The 20,714-nt window shown below is 43.4% G+C and overlaps 1 protein-coding gene across 1 annotated transcript in view; it reads right to left on the bottom strand.

Moving 5' to 3' along the window:
• Positions 1-81: 81 nt before the first annotated feature.
• abca12 (ATP-binding cassette, sub-family A (ABC1), member 12) overlaps positions 82-20,714 on the bottom strand; it is a 67,392-nt gene continuing 46,759 nt past the window's right edge. The window contains exons 52-71 of the mRNA XM_041950730.1: positions 20,199-20,445; positions 18,062-18,151; positions 16,953-17,040; positions 16,668-16,795; positions 15,921-16,008; positions 15,435-15,543; positions 13,493-13,547; positions 11,603-11,780; positions 11,178-11,293; positions 8,520-8,682; positions 7,984-8,237; positions 7,215-7,419; positions 6,883-6,992; positions 5,530-5,680; positions 3,046-3,180; positions 2,352-2,455; positions 1,963-2,055; positions 1,641-1,746; positions 1,276-1,413; positions 82-798 (exon numbers count right to left, since the gene is read on the bottom strand). Coding sequence (XP_041806664.1) covers positions 694-798; positions 1,276-1,413; positions 1,641-1,746; positions 1,963-2,055; positions 2,352-2,455; positions 3,046-3,180; positions 5,530-5,680; positions 6,883-6,992; positions 7,215-7,419; positions 7,984-8,237; positions 8,520-8,682; positions 11,178-11,293; positions 11,603-11,780; positions 13,493-13,547; positions 15,435-15,543; positions 15,921-16,008; positions 16,668-16,795; positions 16,953-17,040; positions 18,062-18,151; positions 20,199-20,445 — 2,663 coding nt within the window. The 3' untranslated portion in view covers positions 82-693. The remainder of the gene's footprint in view (positions 799-1,275; positions 1,414-1,640; positions 1,747-1,962; positions 2,056-2,351; positions 2,456-3,045; positions 3,181-5,529; positions 5,681-6,882; positions 6,993-7,214; positions 7,420-7,983; positions 8,238-8,519; positions 8,683-11,177; positions 11,294-11,602; positions 11,781-13,492; positions 13,548-15,434; positions 15,544-15,920; positions 16,009-16,667; positions 16,796-16,952; positions 17,041-18,061; positions 18,152-20,198; positions 20,446-20,714) is intronic.

Here is a 20,714-nt window from a genome sequence, read left to right as displayed (position 1 = left end):
CATAGTGGCGAAATCATAGATCTTGAATATGAGCCGATGCAAGCATACAGAAAACATGCACAATGGATACATGAACAGTGGTTGCATTTGAAAAATAGCTTTATTAGAAGAATAAAAATAGGCTTGATACATTCAAGACATCTGGAACTGGTCTGTAAGCAGGAAAGAGTCCATTAAATATTCCAATACATTCATTCTAAAAGTTAAGCATGCCCTTGGAGGAAGCGATAACGTTTTGGGGAAAAGTGCTTTTTTTCAAATTTCAACCTGTAAGTGTAGTTACATGTACATTCGATTAAAAAAAATTACTTCTTTAAAATTGCATGATATATTTAGTGCATATTTTAAGGTCAGGTAAAATCATGTTTTGCCAACATTAAAGTCAAATGAAAATGATTCTGAATAGAAAACAGTGTTTCTGACTACAGTATGAAAGTCTAGTAGTAAACGGTGTCCCAGCCACAGAGAAAAATTAATAGCCTACATGATTAGTTTTATCCTTCATAAATAATAAGATGGGTAGACATGTAAGGTTCCCTTTATATGATCAGTCAAGACACTTTCAAGAAATAATCAGTACTTTCAAAACATGAACGGTTTAAACTGTTGTTTTTCACATGTAAAAGGGCAGATTAAGATCAGATTTACTATAAACAGACACTGTTCTTCATTTCACAGTGGACACACACAAAACTACATTTCTACTGCCTTAATGGAGCCCAGGCCGTCACGGTTGTCTTCACTGTGAGTTGTTATAGTTTCCATGTCAATCTTTCCCATGGCAAAGTTGATGAAGACCTGTGAATGATCAGGAATAATTTAAGTGTCATGGCAATATAAAATACAATTATTTTTTTCTCTCTGCTGCCTAATTTTAGTCAATCTGCTAGCCAGATTCCCACCCCAACCCCCCCTCTCTTTAGCCAGCCTGTGGTATCTTCCAATCCCAGAGCCCCAGAAGGGCAGAGTGGTTGAAGAATATCAGCACTGGCTGCATAAAAAGCTCATGGATTCTCTCCCTAACTCATATTCCATTTATTTTCCCTCAGGCGTACCCTCTGTCAGTTTCCCTCTGCCTCTTTTAAACTTTCTCAACTCACTCTTTCACTCCCACTCAGCTTTCTTCTGTCCCTGCTTCCCCTCCCACCCTCTCTCCCCTTCTCTCATCTCCTGTCCCTTTTTTTTATGTCCCTGGCTGCCACCTACCCACCCCGACAAAACCTCGCACTAGATCTCCCTCTCTCTCTCTGTTTATGTCCTGTCTCTTTTTCTCACCTCGTCCAGTGTGGTCTGGCTCACAGAGAAGTGTTTGATCTGCAGAGCGCTCTTGTTGGACTCCAGCTGGTCGAAGATGTCAGCCACCCCTCCTGGAGCAACTGGTATGTGGTACTCCACCATAGTGGAGTGCTGGTCCTGTGTATTGGGAGAGAATGCACAAGTAGAGGGTTGAATATTCTGTGTTATGCTATTATAATTATTCTGATTATAAAAATAAAAGGGTATATATATATATATATATATATATATATAAGAATCATATATACTACATCAGTAAATGTACTTCAACATTCTTCTACTTAATCTTATATTTCTTCTCTACCAAGTGCTCTTGTCTACTTTGGATTGCTGGCAAAGCTCACCTTGAGATAAGTGCTAGGGAATCGGCGCTGCATGAAGCCCGTGATTGCCTCTGTGTCACAGGAGGCCTTGGCCAAGTACATCTTCACAGTGAACCCGCTGCCGAACCTGCGTAAAGGAGATTTTACACACAAAGCAGTGTTATTACATGTCTGAGGGGTGGGGGTTACGTGATATGGGACAAGGGTACGCTGTTCTTACAAGTAAAATTGAGCATTCAGTTGCACAAAGGACCACCGTGGGGGGGGGGCATAGGAGGCTGTGGAGGCGGGAGGTAGGGAGAGCAGTAATAGCTGGATTGGAGGATGAGCAGAGGTCACTAACCTGTTCTTAATGTGCTGCAGGGAGCCCAGGCAACGGAACTGTCCTTTCACCATGATGGCAAGACGGCTGCACAGTGCCTCACACTCCTCCATGCTGAGATACAGAGACAAAGAAAGAAAGAAGATAAAAGGTCACACTTAGACCTTTGGACCTCACAGTAAGTAGCCGAGCTATTCGTCAGAAATAAAAACAATAAATTTAGTACTTCTTCTTGTTGCTATCAGTATATTGTGGAAAAAACACCTTATATTTTACCTGTAATGGTAGCCCTAATCCTAAACAATTTGTTGATTCAAAATATTGGAATTTAGCAATATATATGTCAAATGTTTCACTGTGGTATCCAGTGATGGACTGTAGCCAATGTGTGCATGTGACACTCTTCTAACCTGTGAGAGGTGAGGACCACGGCACATTTTCCTTTCACTTCTTCAGAGATGATTTTCCACAGGTGCCGCTTGGTGCAGGGGTCCATGCCAGAGCTTGGCTCATCCTGTGAAGAGGATAGCAGGATGTGTGGGAGAAAGGTTGAAGTCAAGACAGAGAGATCACAGGGATAGCAAGGAGTTAATTGAGTAAGGCAGTGTGTTGCGCACGGTGTGCAGTGCATGCAGAAGGCGAAGGGAAAAGCAAGGGCAGGGCAAAGAAGAAAGAGTAAACAGAAAATGCACGATTGCAAAACAGGAAGTGAAATGGGACGCCGGTGTTGGAAAGAAAGGAAAAAAGGGGAAGAAAGAAATAAAGACAGGAACAACAAAGAAGACAAGAGGCAGAGGGAAAATTCACAGAGAGGAGGGGAAATTAGGAAGGCACAGAGAGGAAAGAAAACAGATGGAGAGAGGACAGACAGAAGGAGAGAAGGGGGGATTTGATTGAGACATAAGTTGAAAGTTACAGGGAAGACCACCCTTGAGTAAGCCAGAGAAAGCAGACTAATCAACTATATGAGATCTGTCTAGTCTAGTCTATGTACTTCAAAGACCCTATCAGGAGGAACACTAGTGTACAGCCAGTTTAATATTTGTTGACTGGTGGCCAGTTAGGCAATTAAGTGGGCAGCAGTGCGAGCAGGCGTGTCCTCACCAGGAGCAGGATTTGCGGATGGCCGATGAGAGCCAGCGCGGTGGAGAGCTTCCTGCGGGTGCCGCAACTGTAACCATCAGTAATGATGTTTCTATGGTAGTCCAGCTCCAGCCTCTTCAGTAGGTACTTCACCACCTTCAAAGGAAACATTCAGGGGGATGATACAGTGGATGAACAACATAACACACCACATGGAGAAGGATCACAGCTCTAAATGCACTCATCTCAAACAGATGAGTCATATTTAACTTCAATGGCAATTAGTACTGTGTTTGCAATATCAGGCATCAAAGAAACGATCCATTATGGCATGGACAACCATTCTAGTTGATAAATACCATACAAATTATTCATTTCCAAGACATAAACACATCAGTAGGTTTAATGATTGCTATGTGTGGCTCTATGACCATACAGGAATATGAGACAGTTTCATAGACCAGTATGCTGTTCTCTAGTCTCCTGCACACAAGGATAAAGTCAACCCCCATCTGCGGCTCCAGCAGATCAAAACAACACCAGACCTTTACAGGAAGTTGATTTTCCATTCCTGTAATCTATCATCATCCACGGAGGGCCTCTCTCTGGAGAGAAAGTCCAATATCCAGCTACACACAATTCAGGATCTGATCAGAGTCGGAAAAGGTGGATTTACAGAAAGCTTTTCTGAGGGCAAAGGGTGGCTTTGCATCCTATTGGCTATTTGAGATTCATTTCTGTTATTGCCTCCTTCTATTCTGTCCAGCACAGCTGCACTACAAATAACTGACGCATCTACCTGTCCCTCTCCCATGCATATTTAATTTTGTTTGTACAACAGTGATGACTCTAGTTGGTGACTTTATTCTAGCTATACTCCACGCTGTCCTGAGGCTGCAGCTTCAGAGTACAGGAACTGACGCAGCATAATTGGCTTGTTGCAGATCAGTTTGTCCTGTGTGTTATACTTCATTGAAAGCAGGACTGAAAAACCCTTTAATGGATAATAACCATTTTATTCGCTTAAAAGAAATTGCGCTTGCCTGTTAATCACATGAAACAGCGTGCAGTAAATACAAGTTATTTTTCAAATAGCTGGAGGAGGTTTCCCACTGGTATGCTTTAGCCTTTTCCTCTATCGGCTGGCAAGTTTGGAAACCAGATCAATGAAGCAAGCCAATGCAATAGAACCCTTTTTCTCTGGGAGAGGATTTGCCTTCAGTGTTGTTGATGATTTTTTCTTCCATATGATTCTGTGTTTGCTTATCCCGGTTATTAGAACACATACTTTGAACAAATGCAGTATCAGCAGCTAAATCTGAATGAATAACACTGGCAGCACTGCATATACCTGACTGTTTTACATCAAAATATGCTGTTTTTTCATGTTCTCTCATAAAAGCCCCTATCTATCACCTTTGATGTAACAGCTCATTAAGCCTGACAAAACCATGTCAATGTGAAATGACCCCATTAAGGCTTGTCTCATTATCCACAGCTAGGGGACTGACAGTGGGAGACAACATAAGAGGGACTATATATATAACCTCAACTTTGTGAATTAGCCCGACACAGATGCTGTGGCCATTATAAACATTGCTGTCACTATCCTGACCAGAGAAGAGGAGCTGTAACAACAGCCGCGATGGCGATTAGAGCCAGACTGATCCATTTCTGTGCTTCACTGTCTGTGTGAGTGCGCGTGTGTGTCTATGTGCATCCTTACTAATGTGTGCGCTTCTGTTTGTAACATGGCTGAGGCTGTCAGAGACAATCAATGTTCTGTGCTCCTGCACCCGAAATTGCAAAATGGTGTAAAGAGAGACAGAGACAAACAATGATAGATGTTTTTCTGTGTACAATTTAGATTTGCCGTGATGTTTTCTGCACATTTTCCCATACCTCAGAGCTGTTTCTTTTTGAGGAAAAAGAAATCAAGATGGAAAATCAGAAAACACATCATCTTGTTGATTGGTTGCTCTGCAGATTTGTCTCATGTCAGCAGCAGCAGCAGCAGCAAGGGACAGGCGCGCCCAGTAATCACCACAGAAGCAAGATTGATTAGTTCTCAGAAAGATAAATGGGGAGAATGGGGCTAAAGCGACATGTCAAATGAGATCCTCTCATCATCAAAGTATCGTTTCAATGTAAATTTGTCTGCAGTGGAGCGTACAGCTTCGGCTTAATTCTGAAGTTTGGATGACAACACAAAAGCTTTTCCATTTTGGCCCAGATAGTGCAGCTTTCAGCACACATCACTCAACACTTAACACGCGCTGATTCCGTATGCATGGAAGCACCGACACTTACTAGTCCTGCAGTGGGAGCGCAGGACTATATATATATATATATATATATATATATATATATATATATATATATATATATATATATATATATATATATATACACACACTGTATATCAGATCCTGTGTCGTTTTGCAGACGGTGTTGTCACTATCTGGAGGTTGGTAAAGCAGCACGGAGTCTGCAGGGCTTTCTTACCCCATCTAGCTCTCTCTTTGAGATGCCTCGAATGCGACCATAGAAGTACAAGTGCTCTTCTCCAGTGAGCAAATTGTCCAGTGCATCCACCTGGGGACAGTAGCCGATGTTAATTCCCTTGTTACGACACTCCATGATGTCGACCAGCCGCCTGGGGGAAAAAAAAAAAAGACAAAGACAAGACACATTCTCTTAAATGGCATCCACCACATGGTGTAGAGCAGATGGACTTGAGGGTGTTCTCTTGGTCTTCTGTCTGTTGTGTGCTGTGCTGGGAATACCCATGAAACAGCTCAACCATGGAGCTGTCGTAGGGAGGCAGACTCATGAGTACAGTGGTGCTCTACAGTACAGGAGAGTCTGAGGTACAGCTGCTACTTAGTGAATCCCAAACCATTTACGTTCAAATTTTGGCTGATATGAGGCAATAAAATTCATTTGTGGGTATTTGTGTTGTGCAAATTTAATCTAGCTCAGACTCATTAGACAGTGCAGCTTGGGCACCTGTAAAAAAAAAAACAGAATTACCGCCTTGCAGTTGCCTCTGCCAACCAGTCAGGTTGCAGTTTACATCCATGTGAGTCCAGACTCATGTAATATATAGTGAAGACTTTGAAGACATTTAATGAAAATATGGATGCTGCTGCAGAGGAGCGACAATTTGTTAAATGTGGATGCTTCACACACACTTTCAGCCCGGCATCACAGATGATATATACTAACAACACAGTTTCAAGGTGGACACCCAAGATTAGTGTCACCAATTCGGTATCTGACCAAATGTGATATATTGTCACAATCTCCACTTCTGTTCCTGAGCTATGGTGGAGAATAACGGCCAGAAGTGTTTCTGCAGAACATTATGATGACACAGTGAAGTGAGTGAGTGTGATCATGTCTTCATTTTATCCAGTGAGACTTCTGTGTGAAATCTTGTCATAATTAGTGTGTGAATTCCTGAGTTCTTATCAAAAATGTGTTTTGTGTGGCCACAGTGAGTTTTGACCACCAAAATCTAATCAGTTCATCCTCAAATCCAACTGATCGTTTGCGCCACATCTGAATTCCTTCACGGCATTCATGAGATGCGGGATGACCGGACGGATTTATGGGAACATAGAGCCTCCAGTCACGCTTTCATGGGTGTGGAGACATAAAAATCCAAGCTTTGTCTGATGACGGGTTTGTTTCTGTCACGTCCTCTTTAGCGAATCTCGTCAATCATCTTCAGTTTGCAGGAATGGATTTTAAGAATATAAATCCTAATCAGGGATGTGCATGCAGAGCCACAAGTATAAACACAAGGAAAAGCAAGATGAAGTTCGCACTGTGTGTGTTCTATGGCCAGCTTACCCATCCCGGTCCCTGATCTGTGCTGTGCCATCAGTGGGGCTAACGTCTCCAGTCAGCATCTTGAAGGTGGTGGTTTTTCCTGCTCCGTTCACTCCCAGCAGACCAAAGCACTGAAAGCGAACACTCACTGCTTGGTAATCCTGAAGCATTTGTCCACTTTACCGTGCTATAATACCATGATGGACTTTTTGAATATTCAGTTTGTTAAATCTTTGCTATTGTCACAAAAGGTTGATAATAAACATTGATTATACCTCTTCGGTCATCGTGCTGACTTGAATTTATTCACTTCGTATTCGTAATTCATATCACTACTATATGTAAAGGCTTACCTCTCCCGCAGGGATGCCCACAGAGAGCCTCTTGACAGCATGGACCTTCTTCTTAAGGTGTTGATAGACCTTAGTGAGCTGGCTGACCTGCAGGATGTCTGTGCTGGCTGCTCCGCTGGACACCCGTAGGTGCTCAGCCGCCACATCCTCATCCTCATCCTCCAAGGACACCTGAGGCACTGTCTTTCTGCCCCAAATGAGATGCCTGCAAAGAGGAAAGTACAATTTTTACAATAACGACTGGGTGTTGAAGTTAAGCTACTAGCAGAGGCACAGAAAACACCCAATTAAATCTGTGATTGGCATTTTTTTTTTCATCTGAAGGGGTTCGGGCCTTTGATATCTTTGGGACTCAATATTTTTTAGCTTTCATTTTTCAGAAAAAGAATTCGGACATTTATCTTTGTTCATTTTGGATTGAAATAAAAGTGTGATTTAAGTTTTTATTGTTTTCTTTAATTACTTCAGGGGCCCTGATGCACATTCAGCCACTCGTTTGCATATTCTAAAAAAAAATGTCATCTTCACTTTCATATTCGAGGTTGCAAGAGTACTGTAAAATGCAGCGAACACTTTCGTCTTTGATCAGATAACACAACTTTTGGATGTGCTGGGACATAATATGTAAACCAGTTGCAGCTGATCTCCACTCCACATTCTGTACATACAGAATATTCTCAATTCCATTACAAGGCTGGTTGTGTATCACAGGAGTTCATAATCATTCATGGCATCACCAACGTCTTCTCTGGCTTTCTGTCTTCCTAACCTGACTTTGCCTGTGAGGAACTTGTTGAGCAGGAGGCGCAGGGTGAAAAAGAACACGCCTTGGATGAAGGAGGAGAGGAACATCCAGCCCAGGGCATCTAGGCAGAACGGGTTCTGATAGGCATCAATGCCATAGCCACTGAGGAGCTGGACCTCTATGTTCTTCCTCGCCAGCTGCATCATCCCGTTTCCGAAGTTGAACTGGGGGAAGATTAGGAAGGCGTAGCTCAGCCTGTTGAAGATTTCCTGGATGACCTACAGGGGGGGAAGGACAGAGCAGAAGAGATTGTGAAGGGAGGGGGGGCTAGAGGGAGGGAAAGAAGTGAGGATATAAAACCTGAGAGCTCATCCTGAATTGTAATCTTCACTTCCCTGTCACTGGATATGTGAGGTATGTTTGCCCTTCTCACTCCTCTGCAACTCTATATCACTGCAGCGACAGGGACTGACTGGGTTTCACTCAACAATTAATGAACTGTCTTACATTTAATTGTGCATTGAACTACTTCTACTACATCTCGGGTAGTTTATGCTGACCTCAGGGTTGCGCGTTGAAATTTGACCCAGGAAGTATAGAATGGAGCTGGACAAGATGGTGTTGACACTGATGAAGAGGTTGATGCACACGTAGATGATGAAGCCCATCTCTGCATCCTTGAAAATGCCTGATAACAGATACATCCAGGGGAACGTGGCAAACCTGAGGAATTGACAATGACAGGATACTTTAAATGCAGCATCAAGTAAAAATAACACGCACACCTTAAAATAGCCTTGCTGTGATCTGGCTGGGTCGGTTCCAAATGCAGAAAACCCACAAAGACAAACACTCAGAGTGGATGTGGAAAATTTATACAGTCCTCCTCATCTTCCAAAATGACATGACCTTGCTTTTTTTCTTTCAACTGAAATGGTTCAGACCTTTAACAGACTAAGCAGAGAAGCTGCGATGAAAATAGGCACCAAGGAATACTGAAAAGAGAAGGAGGAAAAATACCACACCATGAGGAGGGTAAACATTCAGTCATGACGCCAAAAGAGAAGAAGATAAATTACTTCTCCCGGTATTCCCCTGGTGGCAGTACATCCCTTTCTTTTCTTTTTTTGGTTCTCCCCTTTCTCTCACATAATCGGCTTGTTCGTTTGATTGGGGTGTCTGGGTCAGCGAGACAAGAGGGGCGGAGGAGGAGGGAGAAAGAGATGAAGAAGAAAAAAAGTAGGGGTGGGAAAAGAGAGAGACAGACGCTCACAGAGCCAGACAGAGACAAAGCATCTGCGTGCCATGTCCAAAAAAAAGGTGCTGGGTAGGCAGACTGCGGGTGCCAAGCCATGACAAGGAACAGAAGCAAGAAGGCTGCGGACCAGACCAGGTGGGTGCAGCCTGACAGATGGAGCACTGTGATTATTCATTGCTTGGGAGGGAGACATCTGTCTGATAAATGAGAAGCAGAGTGCTGACTTGGCCTCCTAAGATCTGGGGCTCAGGACGAGGCCCGCGACAGCAACAGGAAGCACAGGAGGCTGAGCTTTGGCTGCGGCGGGGGAATGATGTGAATACGCTCAGTAATCCAGATGTGAGGAGCATGGCATGTCATCGCAATGACGCCTTTCCAAAAAATCTAAATCTCATTGTCACATTGATTTTAAAACCTCGGTATCTCGAGACAATAGCGAGCTCGTCATATTGTTATCGCTATAAGCCCTGTTGCTTCCAGACCCCCCACCCCCCACCCTCTCGCTCTAAATTCCTTGGCTTTAATAGGACAAACAGGTTTTCAGTCCTTGCACCATCTGTCTTTGCAAGGAATTCTGAAAAATTTAGCTGTGTTTGCATTTGAAGAACAGCAGCCTCAGCCTTATGCTCAGTGCTGTAAATCCATCCTGGTGGCACACAAAGCAACATGCAGCAGAGGCTGGAAAACACAGGGTATGTGAGGACACGCTTCTGAGAAGAAAAAACTTGAGCTGAATTGAAATCCATTGAAAGGATCACTTCTGCTTGGCCATTAGAAAACTCCTTGCACGTTTTGGGTGCAGGTGAGGCTCTTTGCCCTGCTGCAGAATGAAGCCTCATCAACGCGTTCGCTTCGATCCGAGTGCACAAGATATTTTTGGACACCTCGCAGTCACCCCACTGTTGCCGTCAGCAGTGACATCACCGCCACCACAACACAAACTGTTTGTTGTAAACATCCATCAGAGTCTACAGACCGACTCGCTGGTTCAAAGTCGACCCAGAGTTGTGACGTTGGGATTTTGGATGCAACCACTTTCAGTTTTACCACCAAATAAAGTGGCGACTAATCAGGTAAAAGTGTCGGCGTGTTCTCGGCTCACCGCTGTGTTTGTTGCCCCACTGGACCTATTTTTCTGATTGAATTTTTATTGGTCAATACTGGAGGGCAGATTGAACATACTGTATCAGGAAGTATTGTATCTTTCTGCAAACAATAAGCTCCTGCATACACCTGTAATACTGTACATACAACATTCTTACATAAGCATACATACATAATACTATTGTCTGTCCATGTACATTATAGCAGTCATTAACTGGCTCGTTTGCTTCTTTAGTCCTTAAAGTTTCTCCTCCTTTGCTGTTGATCCCTTGTGTGATCACATACCATCATTAAGATGTGCTCTTTATTCTTTTGGTAGTGTATGGTATGACTGATGCTTTTCCTTCAGGTTTTCTTTTTTGGGTGGGTGTGTAATTTGGTTTAGCTCTTCTTTTGTTTTCTTACTGAAAATCCATCCTGGATTACTGAGTAATCCAGGATTACTGTGTAATCCTGGATGGGGAAGGGGAGAGTGGTTGAAAGAGACCATTTGATCCATTTTTAGTGATGTTGCAGTGTTATGACATCTTAGCAAATGGTGAGTACAATGTTATCGCAACTGATTGAACACAGAAATGAAACTGAAGCCGTGATAAAACAGTTTTCCAAAGCAGCAAACAGCTGGTTTTGACAGTTAGCACAGTGGCTCTGTCTTTTTTGACTTTTTAGCTTCACGATTCGGCCTTTTCCATCGTTAAATCACTTTTGGTCACGATGTCACAAACAAAAAGCCAAAGCGCAATGCTACAAACTGACGTTCGTGTTTCGGTAGGCGTAAATCAGCCCCCTAAAAAGCCTGTGAACACCTTATTAGACTGCAGAACATTCACAGATGTTGTGAGGCCAGAATACTCACCCGAAGAGCACCAGAAGCAGGGTCATGGCACCCAGATTCTGACGGTCTGTGAATGCAGGAATCTGGAAGGCTGCGATCACACAAACAGTCAGGGTCACGGGGATCAGATACATGACCTGTGGAAAAAGATGAAGGCACATCATGAAGTTGAAAAGTTTGGTTTTACATTAATAATGAATCAATGTATTAATAAGAATGTAAAAATATTTCGCGCCATCCATCGATGAATAAGTTATGAATTAAGTCTGGGTATAAAAAGATATAAGGAGAGGGCAATGTTTTGCATACGCTGTTCTAAAACAGATGAGTGGGCAGAGATACAGCATACATATTAAACGCGGTTGTGACGCATGAGGGCTCGACTACATTTCACCAGGTTAGCAAGATTTTTTTTTTGAGTCTCCTGTGAAGTGATGAGATGTTACCATGTCGTAAAAGAAGTTCACAGCCCAGTAGAAGGGCTCGCTGATGCCGGCGATGTGCTGGAGCCTCTTGGAGCCGCTGTGGTGCTCGTTGACTTCATAGATGGCGAAGCTGGCCGTCGTGATGGAATAACCCGTCAGCACGCACATAACCACGAGGATCTGGAGCATTCCCTGGACACTGTGAGGAAGAAACAGGATCATTCACGTTGCTTATAATAATTTGATGTCCGTTATTAGTGAATGATTCGACCACATCAACTCTGTTAATGTTCATAATAATTCTGGATGCTAAACAACTGTGAACAACTGTATTCCTTTAGTTTTAACTTCTTCATGTATAGTGTGGTTGCTGCGGCTTTAGACAAATCAGTGGTGTGCTGAGTCACTTTGAATGAAGCAACTTGATGTAATTCTTTCAGAACACAATGGCTCATTTCAAAGCCCGTCTACAAACTATCATTTCGTTCCCTGCAGGGACCTGACTCGCCTGAACTATTGAAGTCGCTCACAATAATTGGAATTCCATTAATAACAAACAGCTTTTTTTTTTTTTTTACAAGAGATGCTTGAGCTTCTGACAAGATAGTAACTACAAAAGAAGCACATGGCTTCATGTGGAGAACAGCTTCACGCTACTGTTGCTGTATAGTCGGTAAGCCGGTGGTGCTGCTGCGAGGCTGCAGAGCCGATTGTCCAGACAGATCCCAGACTACCGGCTGATGCTTTGATCCCTCCGATACTCTTCAGCCCAGCGCGCTCATTCAAACTTTCTTGGAGCTGCTACCTGTTCATCTCCCATGCTGTCTTTCCTGGCCTGCGCGCCACTGCATTACTTTTATCTCTCTCCCCTAGCAGAGCACAACACCGCCGACCAAAGAGAATGAGCCGCATGAGGCCGGAAAAAGGGGACGACGATGGAGCTGGCAGAGTGACCAAGTGGGAAGCAGAGAGAATAGCAGAGAGTGACATGTGGTGGGCGTTTTAGGCCAGCGATAACTACAGAGGATAGCCAGCAGCAGCAGCAGCAGCAGCAGCCACTGAGCAGGCTTGTTATCAGTCTGGCCAAGATCGCCTTAGAAATGTTCCCATGGCCAAAACTGGCAAACTGTGAGTATCAAGACATGTGGAATAACAAGCCTGTTGTATCTTTAACTGAGGGAGTGGAATACCCCAGAAGGAGGGGTAATTGTGCACTTGAGTACAGTACCTTAGCAGGCTAACAGCTATATAAATGCAACGCACATAAAGAACTGTGGAGTATGTGGAGACACCGAAAGGGAGCTTAAGCCAGAGAAATGGTCGGTGAAACGGTTTGTGCTAATTAGGCTCTGGAGAGGACGGACCTTCGTGGGGCCACAGCTTCAGCCCAGCCCGCTCCCGGAACGATTTATTTGATCCGATCGTCCGGAACACACACACAAGTTCGCATGTATACATACAAGCACACACACAGGCACTCAATCTGCAGGCTGGGTCTCTAAAGCAGAATGTGGAGTATTTTAAATAAACTCATTTTGGGAAGTGGGGCAGAATCAATCCACCTCTGTGCCACCTTCAGGGTAAACACTCATTATATTGGGACTCTGATCAATAGTGCAAGCTCAGGGAAATCCATTTAGAAAATCAAATATGGGTAAATACTGCTGTCATGTACCTCCCTGCCCCGAGTCCACCCTGACTTTGATGTCCTGAATTGAAAAGTGGGATGCTTCCATAACTCATCGCGGGCTCAGCCAAACAACAGCCAATAATATTCATCGTGACTTGACTAATTTTAGGTGTATTTTCGCTAATTAGAACGCTAATTAAAATATTATTCAGCAAATACAGCAATTGATGTTGAATATGGAAGGTTTCAGCAGGAGGAAAAAATTTAAGTGCGATCCTTACATTATATCTTCATCATCCTCCCGGCCAAAATAGGGGTGACTGGACACTGAGATGGCTGCAACAGGGGGAAACAGAGAATTGTGTTAGCAATGGAAAAACAACTGCATGCGGGCTATTTTTCGGCACGGGAGCTAAATGAGCAATGATATTCTCTTAGCCTGGGCCACAGTTAATTGAAAAATATAGTGCAAGATGATTTCATTTGCTGGTGCACACACAAAGAAATTGAATTTTCTTTATCATTTTTTTCAGGGTCTTCTAGATGCTCACAGACACAAACTGCCCCCCGACATGTCGCTGCTCACATTTCCTGAGATAGGAGAGTTCACCCAAAGCACAGCAGCCCCGGACCAAGTTGGAGGCTCAGTGCCTTGCTCAAGGGCACTTTGGTGGAACTCATGGGCTCCACTGACAACTCCAAATCTGATCATCATTAATTAATCATCAACATCCATCATTATTACTCGACAGTCAGATGTTCCCAGATCTTGTCTTTTCCGATGGGAAACTGCTACATCTTCAACCAACTGCGATATTCATTATAGATTAGCAAAGCCCCATCACAATTTGTGAGAGCCCAAATTCTAAATTGCTCATTTTGTCTGACCAACAGTCCCAAACCCAAAGATATTTAATATGCAATCATAGAAAAACACATTTGAGAAGCTGGAACCAGTGGATTTCTGCCATTTCTGCTTAAAAAAAATGACAAAATCTTACATAACTATTAATAGATATTAAAATCGTAGCCGATTATTTGATTATTATTAGAAAAACTGTTCATGATCTTTAACATTTACAACATTTTGGTTCTCATTGCCTCAAGGTGAGGCTGTTTCCGCCCCTTTATTTTTAAAAACATTAAATACGGTGTTTTTTTCAGTTCGTGCCTTCTAAATGTGGATCATTTAACAGTTGAGTAACTGTCCATTTTCTCGGTGGAGCAAAGGCGTTCAGTTCAAAACATTGCTGCATGTGGGATCAGATGTTTTGCTGTGAACAGTGGATAGGAGCGATGGTACATCTGTGGCAGTGGGCGGATATCCTGCGAGAGAGACTGTTGCAGACCTGTAAAAGGTCCCAACCCAGAGTTTGTACTGCAGCTCACAATGTCAGGGTTAGGGCTTCACATTTGATGGATAAACTTTCACCTTGAAAAGTAATCTTCCAGGATCTCCACCCTCCTCACTCCCACCACCACCGCTGTGAGCTTGCAGGTAACATTTAAATGATTACGCTACCCTCGAGCACTTTTATCATCCAGTGGGGAGGAAATGTGTGTGTGCATGTACGTCTGTGCACTGTATGTTTTCTTCATGTGTGTTTGTGTGTGTGTGTGTGTATGGCTGAGTGCTCCTGCTGGCAGGCAGATGGTCAGGGTGATGCTCAGAGCTGAAATAGTCCTGAAAACGTGGGCCAGCCTCGTTCTCTTCAGCACAGCTCCCCAGTGAGCGGCACTCATCAGCATTCAACATGCATAATGATGTGAGTCTAAGGACACACAGCACCCCCTGGCTTTAATCCAGTGAAATGAACCATGAGTAAACACACTGTTTACAGCTCTCTTTATATTTAGTGTGCAAAATGCACTGCTTGGTCAGTGGCACCTTCCTCGTAGATTTCCTCATGCTGATGTGTGCATCCCTCCTGCACAACCCCAGCCATTTCTCTCATCTTATCGATCACAATACCAGGAAGTGTTGTGTGTCTGCACGAACGAAGGACAATACCACCAAAACGATTATGTAATCTAAAATTACTAAAATATCACAAAATAGGATTAAACAGCAACAAATGTGTATTACCATGTAAAAGTTAAATAGCAAGTCTTTCTAAGTATAAAATACTTGATCAATTCAACTGAAATCTCAGATTGTGTCCTATAGCTGAAGAAACTTTTAGTTTTACATATCACATTTTTTCAGCGCCAACTCCAGCTTACCATATTTACGTGGATCCTTGTCCGCTGGCAGATTGGAGCGTAGGATGAAGTTGTTGAGGCTGTTTAAGTATGCTGGCATTGTGTGGTGGCCCTCAGGGTTAAACCAGACCTAAACCCATGCATGCATAAACACAGAGATGCATAGAAACCATCAATCACGCTGCTACAGATCAGGGTATGGTAAGTATATTTGTACGTCTTCACAGTGTGCTATTCCAGTGTTTTGAAACCAAGCCTTTAAAGATACAACAAATGTAGACGTCATCATCTGAGGAAATTTACACACTAAAACAGCGGCACGATTGCTGCAGTAAAGCATATTTATGATGACACTGATGGTGTAACAATGCAGCTCCATCTGCGAGCCTGGATCTTGTAGCAAGACAACTTTAGCAAGGGTGTCATGTTTGGACTTTGAGCAACTCATGAGCGCAGCAGTTAAAGTGATAATGAGGCGGGCGGCAGGGAAGCAGGAGAAAAATGTACCTTAGTCAGAGTGCGGTTTTTGGGCACCGCTGTTATGTCCATTTGCAAGTCCGGGGGGAGTGGGACGCCAAAAGCAAAGCCACCATACCTGGAAAACCAAACAAACAGAAGAATGTAAATTTCTTTCTGTAAAGCACTTTGTAACCTTAATAAAAAAAATGCTATATAAATAAAGTTTATTCTTAATAATGTTATTATAAAAGTATGACAAATACGATTGATAAGGCACTAGAAGTCCATTTGTTTAATCTGAAGCCTTCAGGCGACAACTGAACATCCAGCCATTTAGATTTCAGCACATCTCCATTTTGTGTGCAATGAATTTCCTTTCCTTTGTGAGTTTTAACTATTTAAGGCTTCCCAGTTCACTGGTGTATATCATTTAAAAGACTGAAAAGAAAAAGGAGTCTTTAAATGGATACTTGGAGAATCATCAATCTTCCACTCTGACTTAAAGCTAAAAGGAAATCGAGCCCCATACATTATTTGCAAAACTGTCTCATGTTAACTCACCAAAATGATGTAATATTATGAAATGTAATTCTAAACTGAACAATATGTGATGGACTGCTTGGGTTTTCTCAGAGCATTGCTTCATATAGTTCGTGCAATTAAAAAAAAATCGCTTCATTTGTTTATACAATTAGAGTATTGATCAGAACTCAGTCTACAGCAAACTATCAATGAAGCATGGGTTGATTCTCAACGTGGCCTCATTAGCTAAGCGCAAACACTGGTGGCATTCACCTGTTCCTGATGAAGTCATTTGCTGTGACCACCAGGTAGTTCTCCACGTTGATGCCACTCAGGTTGTACACGATCTGAGATGAGGGGATCTTCTTGTGCGGGGGCTGGAAGTCGTCCCCGTTGCAAACCTGCAGTGCACAGAAGAGACAAATGCATTACACTTGGCCTTTTCTCAAGCAATCATGCACATGAGCACAGGAGGACACATTCATGTCTAGAAGCACAGAGGCATGAGAACAGAAAAACTCACTCACACACACACTGTTCTTGGTGACCCGGGCTCACCTGTTCCTGACGGGTGCATTTACAGACACCAGATGCTTTGGAGTTGTTCCCTCTGGAAGTCCACTTGTTTGCGTCTCTTGTGCAGACCCTTAAAAAGAAACACAAAGTGAAACGGTGGCTCAGTGAAATGATGGGAGTCTGCAGTCCCTGGACACACCCCAGATCACATCTTGAGAGTGATTTGATATGACGATCTGCATTAATGCTAAAAACCTGTGCACATTTGGTGCCAAAAAGAAATAAAATGGCAAAAATCTGCACCCATTCATACTGTGGCTGTGAGCTTGCAAGGTTTTTTTTGTGAGATCAGGACCCAAATGTGTTCTCTGATATGAAAACAGCTTTCAAAGCTGTTTAATATGTGCTGTAATATGATATTGTGTGAAATTCGCTTGTGTGGGTTGATGTTCAGCTCCCTCACATTCTGCTTTCTGCCAAATGCTTGCAGGGACACTTTGTGCAGATCAAAACGCGATTGTAGCATGACACATGGCTTTGCACACTCACATGCACACCTGTTACTTTAAACGAGTCAACACCAATGATCATACCGTTTAATTTTTAAAGTAAATGCAGCACCGAGCAGCCTTTTAGTTGTAATGTTGTGATTATAGGACATCATGAGCAACACATCTCTCTCGCCCCATAGGATCTTTCCTGATCTCTCTCCATTTATTCATGTATTTTTTTGGAGAGAATTTTAAAATGCACACGAGGTCTGCTTCATGAGTGCCAACATTGATTTGAGTGCCTGTAAGGGCAAAATTTCCCCTATAAACACATGGTGTTTACGGAATACAAATGATCCTCTCACATCGCGGAGTCCTGCTGCAGGCTTTCAGCCACATACGTTGAGCTGAGCAGTGGGAAAAATAGAGGGGAGGGACATGAGAGAGACGAGGAAGAGGGGAAGGAGCAGCAGGAATTGGAGGGAGACTAGTAAAATGAAACAAGGTGAAAGAGGAGGCATGAAAAGAATGACAATGAGTGAAATATGAAAACACAGTATGTGTGGATAGGGGTGGAATACATAGAGGCAAGCAGAGCATCAGTGACAAATTTATCATTTTCAGGAAAAAACAGCTGCCATTTGAGGCGTGATAACGTACGGGTTATCAGACTTGTCGAGGCAGGCGTTATCGATCCCAGGGAATGACATCATGGTGTCCACCAGCTGGCTGGAGCTGGGATTTTGGTCACTGTGGAGCCAGAAAACATACAGTCAGCCTCAGCTCAAAGACATTTAAGTGAACCACATCATGTATTACAATAAGAATAATAACATGAACACAATATGTTTTTCACAAGGCTCTGACATGGCACCGGCAAAGAGACAGATGTTGTTTAAGTCCATATTGATTTATTCAAATCGACCTTGGTGGTGGGGGTTATAAAGAACTGGAATTCACGGCTGGCATTTATCAAGGTTTTCTTGGTGGAGAAGCTGGTTAAGGAGCAATTTACTAACTCACAACATTGTCAATAAAACGGCCGCCAGGCACTGTCAGAGATTCTAATATAACATTGGGACACAAAATTTGCCACTTTATATTTAAGTGGCTTTCTGTTATTTCAGCCATCCCCTGTCTTTAAACGCACACAAAATACAGTCATAAATAAACATTCAGATCATTACATTTGCAGCGCAGGCAGGTCTGAAAACACAGTGCCCGGAGAAAGTTCATTGCAAGTGACATCCTATGTATAGTTATACTAAATAAGAGACGACTGAAGCGGTCGGAACGAGTCTGAGGCCATGGCTCTATGCTGGAAAACTGTGGATTGCTCCCTCTGGGTCAGGAGTGAAGGAGCTCAATCTTGGGGTCTTGTTCATGAATGACGGCTAAAAGGAGCGTGAGATCAACGGGCGGACTGGTGTGGCACCGGCAGTACTGGGAGCATCGTACTGGACCACTGTGGCAAAGAGGGAGCTGAGTGGGAAGGCAAATCTCTCGATTAACCGGTGGATCAACGCTCCAACCCTCATTGACAGTCGAGAACTTTGATTAGTGACCGAAAGAATGAGAGTTTCCTCCGCAGGGTGGATGGGGTTAGAGCAGCTGCACCTTTGCGTCAAAAAGGAGCCAATTCAGGTGGTTCAAGCATATGACCAGGATGGTTCATGGGCGCCTTCCTTTGCAGGTTTTTTTTTGTCCACCTAGGAGACCCCGGAGCAGACCCAGAACATGTTGCAGAGATCATATATCTCATCCAGCTTTGAAACGCCTCAGTATCTCCAGGACAAGCTGGAAAAAGTTACTGAGGAGAGGGATGTCTGGACAATGAAAATGGATGGATAGATGGAGCATCTTCATCCATATTCCACCCACAATAAACCCACTGATAAAATAAATAAATATCATTTTTCAACCTCTTTTGTATATCAAGCTAAAGAGGACTGAGGAGAGCGTCTGCACGGTCTTTAATATGGATTGGCACCTCAGCATTTTCTCCCTTGCAACATATCCCCTTGATCAAACAACAGCACTTCTCAAGAATGAAGACATTCATCGCAACATCCTGACACTCTTAATCTCTCTCACTTTGATCTCGCATCTCAGCCGTCTTCATCACAATCATCTCTTTCCCTCGTGTTCTCTCTCGCTCCCTCGCCTTGAGGTCTGCCTGCCCTTCAACAAACCACAGCCTCGAATTCATTTCAGAGCAAGCGAGAGCCGTCGTCCCCCGCAAAAAAATGCAGGAACTCAATCAAGTCACCGGATGCATCAGCCCTTCATCAAAGCAGCGGAGGTGTGGCGGTTAGCGGCTCCGCGGTTTCAAAACTTGATCTTTTGTTATAATTTTCTTTAGGCCATTTTTTAAAACGGCAAAACACGGCACTGCATTACGACATCCTCCAAGCTTTGCAACAAACCAAGTCAGTTACAGTAGAACAGTAATATCACCTGAGATACACACAGCATGATGATTGATCTGTAACCTTTGGCTTAAATTACCATGCTTAATGCATTAAAACCACAAGGTGTTTGGAGTCGTTTCCCGACAAATTCTATCAAATTATACCCACTTTCTCAGGTGCCTTGGTGCAGTTATTTGGTACCACTTGAGTCTCAGTGGCATTGCTCTGACCTTTCCAAATGCATTGAAATAAAAGAGCAAAGCTTCAGAGTTCGATCGAACTGCTCCAAACATGCTTGGTGTAAAAGCACCCTGATTAGCCTTGTTTCCCTCAGTGTACTCCCCTGCCAGCGCTCCTGTGTTTATTTGTTTGCCGTGGGGACTGACCTGAAGAAAGAGTAGCTTGGGTCGAATTTGTAAAGCGCAGGGCTAAGCTCCAGCTCGGGGTAGTGCCGTAGGTCGCTCCTGATGGAGCCCAGACCCATAGCGAACACCATGAACAGAACAGGAAGCAGGATCTGGGACATCAGGCCCTTCCAGTCTCTGCGGCTGTGGTGGAACCTCTTGACCAGTATGGCTGCCATCTGCTGCCAGGCCAGGGCCAGGCCGTGCACCGCGGACGAACCGGTAAGCTCTAGAGTGAAAGAAGTGGAGACAGGATTTAATCATTTCTGTACTAATGCACTTTTTACTGTCTTACAGCCTTGATGATGTCTGCTTTTACTCTCTAAGGTACACTGAACTAAAGGTTCACAGGTAGACTGTATCACAAAAGATGGCAGAGTAATCCATCATGACAGGTGTTCCAGTTGTAGAAGTTGTTGAACTAGGTCAGCTGAGTAAGCATTCTTAATGTATTTTAGGTCAAGTTTGAAAATTGAAGATCAAAAATAAAAGAAAATG

Source organism: Chelmon rostratus, chromosome 13, assembly GCF_017976325.1.
Source record: "Chelmon rostratus isolate fCheRos1 chromosome 13, fCheRos1.pri, whole genome shotgun sequence".
Classification (NCBI taxonomy): domain Eukaryota; kingdom Metazoa; phylum Chordata; class Actinopteri; order Chaetodontiformes; family Chaetodontidae; genus Chelmon; species Chelmon rostratus.
Note: the sequence above shows the minus strand (reverse complement) of the source record. Positions and strands in the feature narration are given on the sequence as shown.